The sequence below is a fragment of the Chaetodon auriga genome, chromosome 8 (assembly GCF_051107435.1).
Source record: "Chaetodon auriga isolate fChaAug3 chromosome 8, fChaAug3.hap1, whole genome shotgun sequence".
NCBI classification, from domain to species: domain Eukaryota; kingdom Metazoa; phylum Chordata; class Actinopteri; order Chaetodontiformes; family Chaetodontidae; genus Chaetodon; species Chaetodon auriga.
Genome location: NC_135081.1, coordinates 3,331,772 through 3,349,687, shown reverse-complemented (window position 1 = coordinate 3,349,687; position 17,916 = coordinate 3,331,772). Strand labels below are relative to the sequence as shown.

The following is a 17,916-nucleotide window of genomic DNA, read 5'->3' as shown; positions in this document are numbered from 1 at the left end:
GAACAGTGTAGCACCACACTGTAGAACAGTGTTACGTCACAGTGTTTCCTTTCTGTTGCAGCAATGTGACTGATTTCAATGACTATAAGGCAGCAAAAGCAGGGTTTAGCCTGTATGTAGGTTATCTTTAAAAATCAACTTCTATAAAGTCCAACTTTATGAGTCAATAGTCTAATTACAAATAATAATGAAAATGACCCCAGTCTTAGCGATTGGGAGACGAAGCTCCACAGATTTCACTATAATGCCTTTTATTTCACTGCAATGGTTTGAACTCTCCTGCAACTGCATTCATGTAACTGGAAGATTGTCTGCAGAAGATCCTCTGCAACACACTACAAAGCTCAGGTGACTTCTTTTTAGATTGCATATACCTTATCATTTTACATCATGTTCAACCTCTGTCTCAATATATTTTACTCCCCTTCACAATTTTTACATCCTTGTTTTCATGAACTCTATTAACTTTGTTCCAGACACTGACCAAACTGTTCAACATTACATGAATCATGCTGCACTGCACTTTCTTTTACAGCCCATCATAGCCTGGAGAGTGTTGTCTGCTCTAAGCATCATCAGGTCCTTGGTGCATAGAAATACAATGTTCCCTTCATTTCTCACAAACACAGAAATGAAAATTGACAGTCTCTCTCACTGACAGGCACACAGTCTTTGCAGAGTGGAGCTGGGTTGAGGCAGAGCTCATCAGCCTTGGAAGGCATGGAGCCCCTCATCACTGAAGCCCTGCTGCTTCAACAACCTGGAAGATGGACAAACAGAAAAGAAGCTGAAGGCTAGAAACCACTGAGCACAAAGAAAGTGACAGAGAACAAGACAAAGCTGATCCATTCGAGGTGAGCGTGGAGTGTCACTGCACTGAGGTCCAGTGCTTCAAATAGAGGCTCATCTCCTATGAACATGAATCTATAACTACTTATACAATCACATCATGGCTCATAATTCTCATGTGGGAATGATAAGATGAACTAACTCATGACAACATGGGATTAAAAAGAGAGGCGAACTTTCTATTTTTTTTTTTTTTTTTTTGAGGTTTACCACAATTTGAGTGGTATTTTTCCATTTGGGATTTGTGCAGACTTTTTCTGTTCTGTGGGTTTATCATGAGAGCTGGATAGCAGACTCTGCCCAATCACCCGAATGAAAGCTGCTTCCTGAACACAGAAGGACATGGTGTCCTTCTGTGCTGTGAAGCCCTCTGCTTGTGCACATTAGTGTTTCTCCCCCGGCTCTGCCCTTACACCTTGGGATGATATCAGGCGTTCTGGAAAACTTTTAACAAATATTACATTTTGAAAAATACAAGGATTAATAAAAAATGTACAAACATTTTGTTTTATATTTTAAGAGTTCTTCACAAACATCTCTTCATTAATGATGGTCTAAATGGGGATTGTTTTCATTGCAGTACAACGGGGTTGCCAGTTTGGTGATCCTGAATCCAACTCCAATCATATTCATGGTGTGTACCCTGTAAGCTACTTCCATAGGATTGAATGGGGGCCATCTTGGAAGGCGGTATGTAGTTTTCTTCCTGGTTTGATTGACCGTACCGCAAGTCACATGGTTCTCCTGTGCAATGAGGGATTACTAGCAACATTTCAGACCTGCTCACTTTTGCGTTTGCCCCCAAATAAAGCTATCTGATCACCTGTCTGTTGTAATCTCACTCGTGTTTCTTATCCTGTCTGACTTTGTTGTGGTAATGTCACTATGTTCCCAAATCTGGTGCGTGCAGAGTTATCATAACTGATAGAAGGTGGTGCCAAAGCTATGACCTGAACAGTAGTAAATGGAAATATCCTTTAAGATGCAGTATTTTGTCAGAACACTAAGACAGTGAGGTGATGGTTATATATTAAATGTTATATTACACACCCTATTGTCAGCTCTGTAAAGGCAGTGGGGCCACACACACACACATAGCATTTGGACCCATCTGGTCTATCGAGGAAATCCTTGAGCATGGACTCATCCACCCGACCCTTCCTGCCGGTCCAGCTGTCACAGGGCTCAGAGAGGACGTACTCCACCTGAAACCTGACACACAAACACAACACACACATACACACACTGAAGATGTGCGGAGATGCTGAGGTCTACGTGTAGCTGAAAATCAGCAGCATTTGACTGCCTCATTACAAATGTGTCAAGCCTAAATCACAGTGTGCATTCACACTACAACTCGTGTCCCTTCAGTGTCACATTTTACGGCTTTGCACACATCTCATGTCCTCTCTTAAATTTGAAAAAGCTACATAAAGCTACATATTGTCAATTCTGTGTGTGTACAAATTCTGGTCTACAGTCAGTTGCGGATTTGGTTATTATTAAGAACATGAGCATAAAAAAAGACAGTCTGGGTACATGTCAAAACTCAGCAGACATTACAAAACCAGCAGAGAATGAGAGGCACAGTTGACAGAAAGCTAAAGTGAGTCACTTAAACGTGACACACGAGAAGTCTTTGTTTAATCACAGACTGTTGGGGGCAGGGCTACCCAAAGTTTGCTCCAAACTTCACGTGATCCATCTCTTCAAAGTAAAATATTAAATTTTCACCAGTATTGTAGCTGATTCCGACATCATGTAACACACTGTTTAGCTTAATGTCCTTCAACATTGCCTATTCAGATGTATTCTGATGTACTATAAATCCCCAAAAATCTGTCATTCAGTCCTCCGCGATGTTCAGGGAGCCACCACCAGCATATGGAGTCCAGGGGATGTGACTGCAGCTGCGAAATCTGACCATCTTATATGATGCTGCATTTGCTGCAGGCGATCACAAAGGGCCTCAGAAAAGACCCAGAATCAGCTAAAGCCCCATACAGAACAATTAGAAAGATGTTTATAGACGGCCACGTACAATTCCAACATGCTTAAAGGATGGACTGCTGACAACTCATCCTCTCTCACCTCTGCACATCTCTGCCTGTGAGCTCTACCTCTGCGAATCCCTCAGTCCACACAGAGCTTTCCTCACATGCACTTACCTTACACACTCCACAATGTGTTTTGTTCAATTTACAAAAAAAACATCTGCAGGCCGGGCTGTGACAGGGACAAACAGCGTAAGGCCTTAAGCACAAACACACAGCTTCGTACCTCTCATTATCAGCAGCCAGTTCGTCCAGTTCACAGCGCCACAGTATGTCCTCCTCTTGTCGGTTAAAAAAGAGCAGCTTGGTTTGTCTGAGGACACACACACACACACACACACACACACACACACACACACACACAATGGAACATATTATGACTGTTTTCTGTGTTGTGGATGGGAAAGGCTGATGATGAAGACAAGGAATCTTTTTTCCAAAACAAGAATAAGTGCTGGATACAGAACAGACACTTTGGGCTCCATTAATGTGTTGTAGGTACAGCTGTCATTAAATGTTATTTGACATCTTTACATGTCACTGTTTTACAACAAAAACATTCCATCTCACAGTTCTACAACACTTGCAGTGGTAAAATCTCTCATTTAAAACCAGAGTAATAATACTAAAACTTGATCATAATAATAAGCATTTAGATTAGGGATGTGCTAATGAAGTGTTCTGCCTCTCTTTTAATCGACAATATCTTAAGTGTGACACGTTCAACGGAGACGACAAGCGACTAACAAGATAAACTCGGATAAGTATGTGTAAATTATCCATGCAGGAGGGAAATAAGACACAGGAGACAAGACAAGAACAGAAAAGAAGACAGAGAGAGAGAGACAGACAGAAAGCAGTGAGTTAGAGAAAAGCATCTGTGATTGATGAGGAGTGTTTTCTTTGCTCCTGCAGGCTACATCACTTCTGGATTTTAAAACTTATTTTGCCATTGTAGCCTTAATTAATGACTATCATGAGTGGGAGGCATACCGGCCCCCCCTTCCCACTGACACATACTTGTACCAGTTTCATTATTTAATGTTATGAGAGAGTGAATTATACTGCATGTACCATAATGTTGGACAGCAAATAAGCATTGAATGACAGGAAGAGCTACTCTTGTTTCAGTCCTATGAGCCAACATGTTGCTTGTAAAGAGTTTCGCTGGATATTTATTTTATTCCATCCACACAGTTGGAATGAAAATTGAAATTTTGGGAGAGACTGTTAGATAACTGCTATGGATGACAAGGCTGCACTGTTAGGGGTACCTGTGTGAAAGGGGCTTAAGTGTGTAAGGATAGAGGGGATATACTGTGATGAAACAGAATAAAACACAATAACTACATCATGAAGTCACAAAAGAGACATAATAAAATATAAGGATGAGATGAATTAAAAAAAGAACTCTGCAGAGCAGAGTCAGGCCTCCAGGCAACAAAGTGTTCTGCCTCCTGATTTGAGTGTTAAAAGAGTTCCCACCTGATGGTGTCAAAGTCCTGTAGGGCCAGCCGGATGAGGCGAGCCATGGGCGTGAACCCTGTGCCTGCTGCTAAAAGGTAAAGGTGTGTAACATCGCGAAGGGGGCGGAGACTGAAGTTACCCTCTGGACCACTAATGGCTATATGGTCACCTATGGAGTAAAAAGTAAAAACAGATAAGTGAGCAAAAATATAATTAATACAATGGATCACATAAGGCTGTCAGAATAAAACATCTGGAGTAGAGAAAAAACATCACATAAAGTTCAAGGGCGTCGAACAGAAGGGACTGCACACATGTCTGGATAGGCAACATTCTGTCATGATAATCAGTTACTAATTTACTGGGGGCCACTCATTGTATGTCAGGTAGAGTACATGCAGTAAGAAATGACATCATAACCACATAACGTTTAACTCCTAAAACAAACCCACAACAGCTCCTGGTGGAGAGCATGTCACGGTACAGCAGGAGATTAGTACTGGCAAATACAAGTCATTAGATCTCATAGAACACTGGGTTCTGAAAGAGGTTAAGCAGAGCAGATCAGTGTGATTATCAGAAATTCTGTCAGACTGGTAACTGAGAGTCAACAGGGAACCTAATACTTTAGTTCTACTTGTCAAATAATTAACACTCCCCGCCTTACCTCATTCACTATTCATGACTCCTCCATAATTTCACCTACATTCCACATTTCCACATTCACCTGAATTAGAGGTCGCTGAGGGCAGACAAGCCAAAACATGTGCAGATACGATAAGGGGAAACTTTGAATTTATCTTTATTCTACAGAAATATCATTGACAGCAAACAAAAACTGAGGGCGCCACAAAAGCATGGAGGAAGCTGTACTGACCAGTCCATTAAAATCAACATGTGACTACAAAAGATCATTTGAAACGAGGTTCCTTGTAAGAAAAACAGAGCCAACATAGGATGGATAGGGATAGGGGAGAGTTCTGTGATAAACAGCCAAATCATTTTTAAAGCAGGCGAGCAACTGCAGTGTTTTTATAAAACAGTTAACCTTCAGCTACATCCACCTCAGGGAGTCAGTCGCCTTATCACACTGTACATTTAATATTTCTTTAAAGGCTTTATTAAGTTTATCTGTCTTACGTCATTCCATCTCTTATTCATTTCCTCTGAGTCATACAGTTTAGGCTGGAATGAGTAAGAGTTTCTTCTCTGATGGAGTTTATCTGGTCCACACTAAATGGGTTTTAATCTCATACTTTATTAAATATTTCTATGCAGCAAAAAAATACTGAATTTCAGACCCTGGTAATATCAGACATCATCTAATTATCAACTGAGCTTCAGAGTTCAGCTCAAAAAAAAAAAAAGGTTCATAACTGCATAATGCTGCCTTACTAAGCTAACCACAGTAATTATACACAGATTGTGTGGGCATGAGGATGATGATGATGAAGGCATAATGCTAATCTGCGCTTTCATTCACAAACAGATGACCCTCCGTCCCTCTCGCCCATTTCTTGCTCGTGACTTACCGACGTGCAGGCTGTTGAGATGTTGTGTGAGCACCCCGTCAGGGTAAACCTTGATCATGAGGTAGAGGTCTGACTCCTGTGAGGAGTGTTGGGAGGCTGCTGCCAGCTTCTGGTCTACTGCAGTGTATGGCCTCACTACCTCAGTGTCTGGATATGAACAAAACCAATAATGACGTCAAATTTCTTACAATCATATCAAGTATCCTAAATCAGTTCTCTTCCTTCAGACCTCCACTGTCACTACATTAATAATTCTCTGAGGGAGCCTCAGTGAAGAGCTCCTCTCTGCATCTGTAGTAATATGGTATATCATGTTTATGTATGGAGGAATACACCTCCATCCACAATGCTCTCCACATAAAGACTTGCTTTACACCATTCAGTGTCACCTAATGAACATCATAATATAACAAACATGATAGCAGAAATCAGGAATTCATCATTTTTGTGTTAAAGCCATCATGTTTATCATTGCATGAAAAGCTGCTGATTGACACGAATGGTTGAACTAATTAGTATCAAAGTGTCGTCTGGATCAAAGAACATTTCAGAATCCGACCACTTCTGTCGAAGACTAAGTGTGGAAGTGGAGTATATATTTAATTAATATTCATTTGACTGTATTAAATATATTTTTTTCTGTTTGATTTCAACTGAACATATTTAAATTCAATTTCAGCTTAGACAAATATGAACCACATTGTCTCTACATGAGAATTCTGTCCCACTCCAAAACTGAGATAATTAAAGAGAACATACAATCGTATGCTACCACAATGCAATAGTGCATGGATGTTTTTGTAAAAACAGTTGAAATTTAGAGCCCAACTTGATGTTGTGGTCAAAGGTTGGCTCACAGTGGCCAGGAACGGTCAAGCTCATATGCTTCATAAAGCATAATAGTTACATATTCTGTGATGGCCTGATTCGCTAAATGACAAAGACGTGAAGGCAGATCTAAACCAGAGAGATGGGGAAATTAGGTATCAACAGATGGACCTTGAAGCAGCCATAAGATCTAATGTACTTAGTGGCAGTGGATGATGTGCAAGCATGCTCAGTAGGTAGCCTAACAATGGCCATTTTCTACTGACTCAGTATGTCATACTGAAGCCGGGCGTGCTGGAATCATGTGTACTGCACCTTCACCGCTGAATGTAGAAGGATCAGTGTTTTCCTTATTTCAAGTATGCACAAGTTTTTCTGAATGGGTTAGTGAAGAATGCTTCAAAACATCTGTTTTTGCTTGAACATAAAGGACAGCACTCACTGGATTCAGTACAGTCTAGCTGTCCTTCTGCTTGGTGCTTACCTTGAATGAGGGCTTTGAGGTAGACATGTTTTCCAACAGGCACATGCATGACAGTCCCACGTGGAAGTTGCAATCTGAACACATGGGTGTTATGGTTCACCTTGGTCTTAGACACCAACGCACAATCCCGATAGTAGAGAGCTGTAAAAAAAAAAGAAAAAAAAAAGAGATTGTTGATGTAGAATCACTGGTTATTATCTGGTACTTATTGGTGATCCTGCAAACTTTAATGGGATGGCAACATATGATGTGCATGTATTCATTGGAAATCTAGACATTATTAAGTGACTGATTGGTATGATACAAGGTATGTTATTAACATTCAAATAACAGGCTACCAATATGTGGAAGGCAGTGGAGTGGATTCTTTGATCTGGGATCTCACCTCTGTCTTTTTTCAGTACAAATGTATTGTGAAATTCCAGCGGTTGACCAAGACTTGTCCATTTTCCTTTAGCCTGTTTACGTATGCTGATCTGGATCTTTCCCACTGAGAAGGCAGTGTGGACTGTTGAAGACATGACAGTTTCAGAATAAGAGCAGGACAATAACAAAGATTTTCTTTTTCAATTGAACAAAGATCTTATCATACCAGCAACGTTTGCTTCTACTTCATCAGCTAGACCTGAAAGAGCATGAAAGCGACACTGATTTTACAACCAAATAACAAGAACAATAAGTAATCTTGGCACCAACAAGGAAGCCAGCAAGTGTTTTGTTGGACTAATCAAAGCAGACATTACAACGGCTTCACAGGAGAAAGAGGGAATACCTCAGTGTCTCTTCTGTTTCTGCAGCAAAATAAAATAAAGAGAGCCAAATCTCTACTCACGTAAATGTATCATGTAGGACATTTTTCCCAGCAGCACTTCTAGTCGAAGAACACCCGCCTGGAGGTCAGCAGTGGTACAGCCTGTGCTGGGGATCTGACAGAAAAAATAACATGCAAAAATCAGTCACCTCCAACCACTGATGCAGGCACCTCTCTGGCCTTCAAACTTTGATTAAAATAGACTAGTTGAGTAGCTGGCGCACATTCTAAAGCTTTTAACAGTAATTCTGACCAAAATGATGTTTGATGAATAGAACAGACAGACAAAATGAGCCCAGCCACCATCCCATCAACCATCCCAACCCTCACATGTTCAGACAAAAGGTGTGACTGAAGCAGCAGATAGAGGGTGCAGCAGTGTGAAGAGTGAGTCCTGGGTTCTTCTGCTGTGCTTGGTCTGTCATGGAGGAAAAACTCTCCAAACACAACAATGGATGTGTGTGTGATCGGTGAGTGATTACCTTCCTTTTAGCATAAATGACCAGATGAACAGTCGCATCAGTTTGGAACCAGTCGTACCTACACACACACACACAAACACACACACACACACACACACACACACACACACACACACAAACACACACACACACACACACACACACGCAGTCAGCAGTTATAACGTCATTGATTATATAGAAATTTCTTCAATCTTGACATGCCTGTATCGTATCTGTTTCTATATGTGCTGTCTTTCATACCGAGGCCGAGAGTCTTTGAGTGGGGGAGGAGCTGCAGAGGTAGGTGGTGCGAGGCCAGTTGGTGGTGGAGGAGGGACGACAGCTGAGGACAGAAACAGAGAGGAAAAAAACATCACTACAATAAAGATGTGAGTTCAGAATCAGGTTCAAATCACAAAGGCTGTACATTAAAGGCAACCACTGCTGAGGCCTTTATTCTTCAGGTAGATTTGGAAGAAGCCATTAGTTTCTGCTCTTTTTAATACTACATCAAAATCCAGCTGCAGAGACTTTGCTTGAGATAAGCAATCATGTGCTCATACAACTGTTGTGTCTGTTTCACGTCAAAGTTGTTCTCCTTCTTCGGATATCAAATTTTGAAATCTCTCCTTTCATTGTCTTTAAGTGTTTCTAAGAAACTCTGACATCAAAGACATAAGTCAGCTTGGAGCTGCTGTTTGGGACTTTGCCCTTTTTTTATTCATTTTCACATTTTTGTGTTTTAAAGGTTCTCAAAGCAGCATCAGGGCCCATATTTATCAAACATCAGGAAGTAGGAAATCAACTTGCCGATATTAGTTAAGTATGTAAGTAAAGTAAAAGCGTTTATCAACATGGGTCACCGATGAAACTCCTCATATCTCTACTGAAAGTCAGGAGAGCTTCAGGTGAGCTGAAGCTGTCAGGAGATGATGTGCATGCAGAAGCATCCTGTGGGAGAAGAGATGTTTTGGGAATGCTTGATGACAATATGATATATGATAATGAAATCACTCTAGGACTGACTGCAACTGAGCCACAATGATGATTTAGATCCACCAAATCCAGCCATTTTTGTGCGTACATTTATTTTCAAGTCACACAAGTGGCTTTACTAACAGCCTCTGATACAAATGGCCTGTGAGTTTGCAGAAAAGATTGATATTAACTTCAGCCCAGCTGATATGGGCAGTTTGCAGCTAATGCCAGTGGTGACAGTTTAAAGACTCCTGTGTCAACATATCAGCTGATGTTTTTTCTCTTGTTTATGTTTTGTTTGTTATAAATTAATTTTTGATAAGGATCCCTTTGTCTATTTAAAGGAACATGATCTAGACACACAGTTCACTGATCTGCCTCTACTATCAATGCTGACATCATATTTTTGCATACATAGGTAAATTAGTTACCTCTATGACTTGGCTACACATGCAGTATATATATGGTAAGTGGTACTATTTATTGCATTTCAACGCTTCCTTTGTCTAATACTTTCCACTGCAACAGTCAGGAAAATGTCATCATCATTTGTATTTTGCAGCTGAAAGTGACATTCCACTCTCTCCTGGAAGTCGTCCTTCTGCTGCTCAGAGTGAGTATGTGAATCTTCATAAATGACACTTGACAAACACAGGTCATGCACATATGTGTATTTTGTTAAGGACAGAGAACCTACAGTGATTGCAGACTGGGAATGGCACACTGAGCTGCCACTACTGCACCTCAGGTGAAGTACAGTTCTCAGGCCTCTGTGCTGTGTGCTACTGAATATCAAAGACTGCAAAAGTACATGACAGTCTGGTTAAACGCTGAGGTAAGGCTGCAGAAGTGAGACAGCATGTGGGCACACTGATGGAGAAACACCAGGTTCTGTGTGTGTACCTTTAATAGCTGTGGCCATCCTGCCCACCAGGCACTCTTTTAACATGGACTCATAGTTCACCCAGCGATGTACCTGCATACAAACACACACGTGTCACCATAGTAACACATATATACCCAAGTCACCTAGGGCCACATTAAAGAGCTTACAGAACAATATCAAACCTTGCACAAAGCAGCCAGAACACAACAAGCACCAGTCCTCCCAAGGTCCTGGGGCTTGTTCTCACTCTGGCTGAGCTTTTTCAGGGCATGTTGCATTCAATGTTTGGGCACACAGCCTTTAGTTTAGCTCCAATGAGCTACAAAGAGGAAGCAGTCACCCTCTGCCAAACAACACATTTCACAAATGCAAACTAATTCCTGTCAGGGTCGCGGGGAGTAGGGGTGCTGCGGCTGACCCCCTGCTGGAAAAGCGCCAAGCTGTACCAAAACTATCAACTGTCTACTGTCTCAATGCATCCATGAGAAAAAGTCATTTTATTGTTATTAATACATAAAAATGCAACACTGCACCTTTTTCCATTTGTACCTTTAGATTGAGCTGTTATGATCATGAACTGTCATACAAATAATTACAATTAATGATTGAATTGTCCTTTTCTATTCATTTTATTCCAATAATATGGTATGATAGTTGAATAACACACATACACCTAATGAAGAAGAAGCACCATCTTCAGTAATGAATGTATTAAACATTGGAACATTTCTGTTTGCCTCTTGGGCTTTGTAGGCAAATGTTGCATAGGGAAGATATGACATACAGTAAATAACAGCTTAAATATACAAAGCCTGTTACTGAACCATACAACTAAATTACTGACAAGGTACCAACAATCAAAATAAACAATGTACTATGGAGAAAACAGACCATATTCTTGTCACCCCTTACCACAGTCAGTCATGCTCTTCACTGGCCGGGCGGACTGAATTTTCAGAAATCACTTGTTTGCAGAAGACTCGACTTTGTTTTAGTGCATCATCAGCTTTACAGGTCATGGGTATATGACACATCAGCGGAGCACTGCTCACCTGGAAGTACCAGGTCCACAGACTAATTGCAGATGCTACTGTTTCATGCAGCTTCATGAGTAAAGTCGGTTCTCTTGCTTTCTCATATTTCTGTTCTTTGTTTTTTTGTTGACACTATGCAACCTCTATCATTGTCTTTTTGTTGTTCTTCTTTTGTATTGACCATAAGTAGACTAGAGACCACTTTGTGGAAGCTAATGAGGATCCAAACAAAGAATAGATTCCAGGCATGCTAATTCTCACTCAGATGTCATAGCAGAAGAAAGGGGTGCAATAAGATGATGGCATTACAAGTTTTATCCAGCTGTTTTTATACATGTGAATGGAAATAATTCTGACAATTATGCAAAAGGAACACAGTCAGCTTAAATAATTGCAATCAGACAAACATTTAATACCAGTGACAGGCCTACCTCAGCTTTAAAAAGCAATATGAAAAGAAAGGAGCTTTAATTCCTCCATCACCTTCCATACCTGGTCAAACAAGTCAGTGCCATCTATCCCAGCTGCCTTCATCAGCTCCTCTTCTCCACCGGGGTGGTAGTCCATGTAGGGGGTCACATTGTAAACCATACCTGAAAAAAGAGGAAAAAAAGAGCTTCATGTACATCATGTTCCATTGTCCTCTGCTAACAAAGAGTGATACCAGCACAGACACTAATATCAGATGATGGAATTAAGACTATTTACAATCTGAAGAGGGAGTCTGTGGCAATCAAATGATTATTTATCAGAGCAGAAACCCCACATAACTGTCAACTAAGGGTGTTTCATTTCCATTTAACTTATTTTGACAGTGCCAGTAAACAGGCCATCATACAGACAAAACACTACTGTACGTGTTTCAGAGTAAGCAGTTGGTACACTGTTAAGACCTCACACACACTGGGTTTTCTCAGCAAACTGGTGGACCACATAAGAGCATTACTGCAAATGCATTAACCTCATGGTAAATTTTGATTTCTGAAAGTGCTGCACCTTTCCTCCAAATGCGTTTTGATCTCTTGTACCTGCATTCACTCACTTCTCACACACAGGGGATGTGAATTTAAGTCTGTGAGGGGTTTACTTTGGTCTAGTGTCTATATTCAAGACAAAGTGGGATCAAGTACCATCAAGCTGACATCAACTACTCCCCAACTGGCTAAATACTGCAGCTCCAGTGCAGGTTATTGATCTGCTTCTGTGCCACAGCAGACCAGCACACAGGCTCACCTCGTATGCAGGTCCAGCAGTCATCTCTTGTGTTGTGTTTCTGCAGCTCTGCCTGGGTGACTTCAATCAGACGCCCTCTGAGCCCGGTCAGATCTTTTCCACTCTTGGAGAACCGAATCCAGTCCATCAGACTGTGCCCGGGCTTCAAGGCCACCTAATGAGGAGAGTCATGTAACAGTTCTTAATCCCTTCCTGTGTGAAGGGGTGTTATCACCAAACAGAAGTGTTATCTAGAGTCCCTGTGGCTACAGACTACTGCAAACACACCAGTTATTAATGGTGCTATTATTTAGAATGAACACACACTATAACGTTGATTAAGTTATGTGTATACCGAAATGTAGACGGGCTGTAACGGGTTTAACTAGACAGGAACCTCACTATTATCATTGGGTAGTTGTGTGCTTCTGTCTCTCTAGAACAGCTATAAAGCACCAGTTTTTAAGAAAAGTTGGGTGTACTCTGTACAGAGAGGAAAACAGAGTGGTATCTGTCCTTGCTAGTGTTACCTTGTTCCTCCCGGACTGGCCGGACGGAGCGACCCGCTGCTGGGAACTCGGTGCCGGGAACGACTGGGTCGGAACGTTCAACATGTTGTGAACGCTTCGGAGGCAGCCCCAGTTTCGAAGAAAACCTACTTCACCAACAGCAGTTTACCACAATAACATATGAGCAACAGTCTTGTAGTCACACTGGCTGCTAGGCGTAACTGGAACAAGTTCCTTCCTCGTTGAGACACATCTCTGTTAAGCTGTGTACGGCAATGCTGCTCAGGTACGGCTAAGCTAGGCTAACGAGACATTAACGCTGTGTGCTGACTACCTCCTACCTACCTAACTGACAACTATATAACGTCACATTAAATTCTGTTCAAAGTTTGTACCTGCTAATCAAATAATTATAAAGCAAACTGATTGGATTCTCACGATTTAGTGGTGAATTACGAGCTAACCACAGCCTATGTTGTTACGCTACCATGTAAAAACTACAATAATTGTCGCACACTTTGACAACGTCGTCAACAAATGACGTCACCGAGTTGCGACCATACTCCGTTTCCCTCTGCTGTTCGTTTTATATATTGCCAATAATGTCAGTATTTGTAAAAGCATAAAGAAACGATTAAAGTAATGTGAGTTGCTCTAGGAACGTGGTGTGTTGTTATCCCGCAGATATTCTGACATAACACACCAGGAGAAGCACGTATAATTAATAACAAGGATAGCGTTCAGGTGTGCCACAGTTTCTGCGCTAGGGGACGATTGTACATGCTGGCTCGCATGGTTGACATGCTTTTGAAAGCCATTGTTAATAGTATTCATTACACCTGTGCTTTCAAATCAAACTGACATGAAAAATGCCGATAACCCACCTGATATTAAATTGTTGAGAAAAGTGGTGAAAGATGAACCACTTCGTCCTCCGCTTGATACACTCTCACTGTCATCGCTGTCATCGTCTTGTGAATCTTTATCCGACATTGTGAAAACATAGTATCACACACAGCTCTGATGTTTTCATTTACAGTTGTAGCACAGTGTACTTCTGACTTCCATCAGAGCAACTGGGTTTGCTTTTGAAAGGCTAATCTGCTAAGAGGATTCCAGAACAAGAGTTCTGACTTCAAAATAAAGGTCCATGTGCACTTCATGAGGACTTGGCAGAAAGGAGCTTTGTCCGGAGGCATGAATATCTATCTGACTGAGCCCAGGCTTCAGGGAAAGTTCAGTCTATACCCTTCTTGTGGGAAAGCCAAAATGAACAGATAGCATCACCTAGAGTTCATATGGCTACAGACTACTGACTAACATTCATCAGATATTTTGAGTTCATTGTAGGAAAAGTACAGGTGGGAATAAAACATTAATGATGGCTCTGTTTCATTTAGTGTCCCAGTAAGTCATGACAGGCCCTGAGCCCTGCAAGTGGCTCACCTAAACAGATTACAAGTCATTAATGACAACTGTGATATTCCTGCAGTGAGAAAGGTTCATGCATAATGTCACAGACAGAAATGGAAGTCTCTGCTGTCTCATTGCTTTGCTTGGACAAAACAATGCAAACATTCAAACAAAAAAACAAAAGTCAACATTAATTATGGTAGAGAGAGCTTATTTGATTTCTTGTGATTGCTCTATGGCAGCAGTAGTTGCAGCCAGTCTTGGAGAGGCTGCCATGTGAGCTATGAACTCCATAGCTCCTGTGGGACACAACGGGGTCATTGAACTCCCACATCACGAGGTGTCTTTCCTGAGGTCTTGGAAGGGCTGGAGGCATTGGATTTGATTGTACCATGTTAACTATTCCTGAGGCAGCTGCTTGGAGTTAAGACCAGAAGGCTGGCAGTACCAGAGAACCCACAGGTGGACACCAGAACCGTCAAGCTGACGAGGAAGGCCTTTTAAAGTCTGTGCAAGCAGGGAACTCTTAAATCAGCCAGCAGGTATCGGCAGGTGAGAGAGACTGCGGGTTCAGCGCCTGTCATGGCCTTTCAGTTGAACTCAAAGAGGTTCTGGTAAACCATGGTGGAGAGTTTCATTCATTTATTCATTCTGAGTAAAATTACCTTTTCTAGACAGCAGAGCAACATCAGATATTTGAATTTCAACACACTGTTTTATGTTCATTTATTTAAACTGTCAGCAGTAATTTCTGTTAGATGATAAATAAAATATATATTTTTTTAATCAGAAACTGGGAAAAATGTATGACTTCATGAGTTTATTTAGATGTGTGGTTTTACAGGATTTCATAGGATCACATTTTATCCAGTAGGAATTTATCAGTGCACCAGGAATTGTCATCGTTCACATCATCACTTCACTCCTGCTTTTGCTTCATTTTTTCAGTCTTCATAATTTCACAGTTTTTTTTTTTTTTTGGTTATTGTAACTTTTTTTGTACCAACAGTCTGCTTGTTTTCTGCTGTACTGAAATTGCTGCTACAATCAACGAGAACTCTGTGTGGATCAAACAGGATTACGTCTAACAACAGCGTGCTTTGCCACATGTTTGTCTGTGCAGCTCCCTGCAGATGGCAGCAAAGATCAACAATACTGATCCAATGCCGCGCGTAACATTTCTCTCAGTTTAGTTGGTTTTGATCCATGTTTTGTTGTCTTTGGTAACATGGTGATATATGAGCACAGATGAGCGAGCTCTGGGTTGTGTCCAGTTACAATACACACATAGACAGTTATATTTTAAGGTAGGTGCATGGGAGCTAAATGCCTCTTCAGTGAAGGGACTAATAAATCTAAAAGCATCATGTTTGTTAGTGCCTACAGTGCTGCATTCTACCACTATCCTCCTCATGCCACTGCCTGCTTCCTCTTGTATTCTGCCTCTTTTTCTCTCTGTTTTTTGTTACTCAACACATCTTTTCCTCTCCCCCTGTAGATTCAGCACAGGGACACATAATTATTATTTCAAAACCATTTGCCAGATCATTACCAGCTAATCCCATGTTTGGTCTGATGAGTCACGCGCCTCATTTGCCATGGTGAGGGGCAGCTTGGGGCCCTTTCACAAACACTGGCCAAGGACCACCGGCCTGTCCTGTGGGGCCACCAGACTGCTGGGACTGGGGTTGGGGGTGGGGTGTTCATTTGGGACAAGCAGGGATCACAAGACACAGAGTGGAAATTAGAGGATACAGTGTTAAGTGTGAATCTATACAAGTTTGGAACTATTATTTAGATTTGTGTTTGCCTGAAAAGCCTGTTTCCACTATGAACTGTCATCATTATCTTGAATGAAGCATTGCACTTAAGCAGTCATGAGGTGGTGATAAAAGCCCTTTCATTCTTGTTTCCTCTTGCATGCCCTCTCTTCATACAAGACACACTAGTTTACCCTATTCACCAGATATACACTACAGAATGGCTTATTTTCCCTCCACTCTATCCCTCTTGAGCAATAAAAAGGGGACAGATAGGATGTGTAGAAGATGTGTGTTGCAGGTTGTGCTACATTGTAAAAGGTCTTCATCCTAGTTTATTGAATCCTGAACTCATAATTTCTGAAAACAAGTTTAAAAAAATCAGGCAGTGATTTCCCTTTTTTAAAAAGTGTGTGAGTATAACTGATAGAGGAAAGGCAGAAGAGAGACCAAAATAAAATACATGAATAAATGGCTAAATGGAGGAATTATGTTATAACAGCACTGGAGTTGGCACTATCCATGGCATAACTCTGATATGACACGTTCTCATACCTAAACGACTGAAAAGGTCCATTGCCGGTGATTCCCAAAATGACATATTTGACCGTTCTGAAAGCAGCATATGTGAAAGTTTGCAGTATCAGTGACAGGCATACTGGACCTTCATCATCAGATGGTTAGTGATGTGAAAGGGTTGCAGTTTGCTCAGGTTTAGGCACCAAAACTACTTGGGTAGGTTTAGAAAAAATCATGGTTTTGGTTAAAAACATAAGTGTTATATACGTTAGGTAACTTAAGCGTGTTATGCAAGTTGAAATAAGACAAGCTGATTTTTGGTTTCACACAGACACAAGCAGTTTCCTGGTTGAAAGTCCTCTGTCTGTTTGACCTTTCCACCCACCACACCTTCGTGCAGACTTTCTTGCCTTTTATACTACATCACTGGACTTCCTACTTGGCTCCCATCATAGTTAGTATGACCACTAGAAGATGCAGTTTAACAATAAAGGTAAATAGGGGTCATAATAACCTACTTGCACAGACAATGCATAAGGGCGTGTTTCTGCAGATGACAGGCTGGTGATGCCACCATGTTTACTTCTCATCTGATTGCCTCAGATGCAGGGATGAGACTAATTTCTCCTAAATCTTTGACCACATCCATCTCTATCTACTGTATAGTGTTGAGTAGATAAGAGGTAGCTCATCTAGGCTCAGCTTTCACATTCATTTCAACAACAAATTACTACAAATGTTGTAGTATTAGAGGCCAGTGCTGTCATTGGATTTTTGTATGCAGGTATATACAGTACATTGTATACCTGGATTAAAGCTGCGTTAGTATATACAAAAGATTGAGTTTAGGTTTGTCCTGACTTTAATTTCCAATTAAAAGCATGTTGAACATATCATTTTGTATGGTATCCTAGTAAATTAACAATGGCTTCCTTTGACTTCCTGCAGGACTCTCCATCTGTGCCAGGACTTTCCATTGTGGCTGTGAAGACAGGCAACACGAGAAACACTTGGTTCTTAGCAAAAGCAATCCATTAAACGTTAATGTCCATCTGTTTCTTCCTCTATGTGTTCAAGTCTTATTGCCAGTGCCTTCTCATAAACATTCTCACCCAGTGG

At 41.1% G+C, this 17,916-nt stretch overlaps 1 protein-coding gene across 1 annotated transcript; it reads right to left on the bottom strand.

The window, feature by feature from the left end:
- Nucleotides 1-234: 234 nt before the first annotated feature.
- On the bottom strand, nucleotides 235-14,167 carry cyb5r4 (cytochrome b5 reductase 4). The gene is made up of 16 exons (XM_076737721.1): nucleotides 13,990-14,167; nucleotides 13,127-13,251; nucleotides 12,618-12,771; nucleotides 11,877-11,977; nucleotides 10,368-10,440; nucleotides 8,748-8,829; nucleotides 8,508-8,565; nucleotides 8,047-8,140; nucleotides 7,807-7,839; nucleotides 7,600-7,722; nucleotides 7,215-7,355; nucleotides 5,903-6,049; nucleotides 4,389-4,539; nucleotides 3,130-3,216; nucleotides 1,900-2,061; nucleotides 235-760 (listed from the first exon to the last, which is right to left on the bottom strand). The coding sequence occupies exons 1-16, from the start codon at nucleotides 14,096-14,098 to the stop codon at nucleotides 706-708; spliced, it is 1,695 nt and encodes a 564-aa protein (XP_076593836.1). The 5' UTR covers nucleotides 14,099-14,167; the 3' UTR covers nucleotides 235-705.
- Between the last annotated feature and the right edge of the window lie 3,749 nt (nucleotides 14,168-17,916).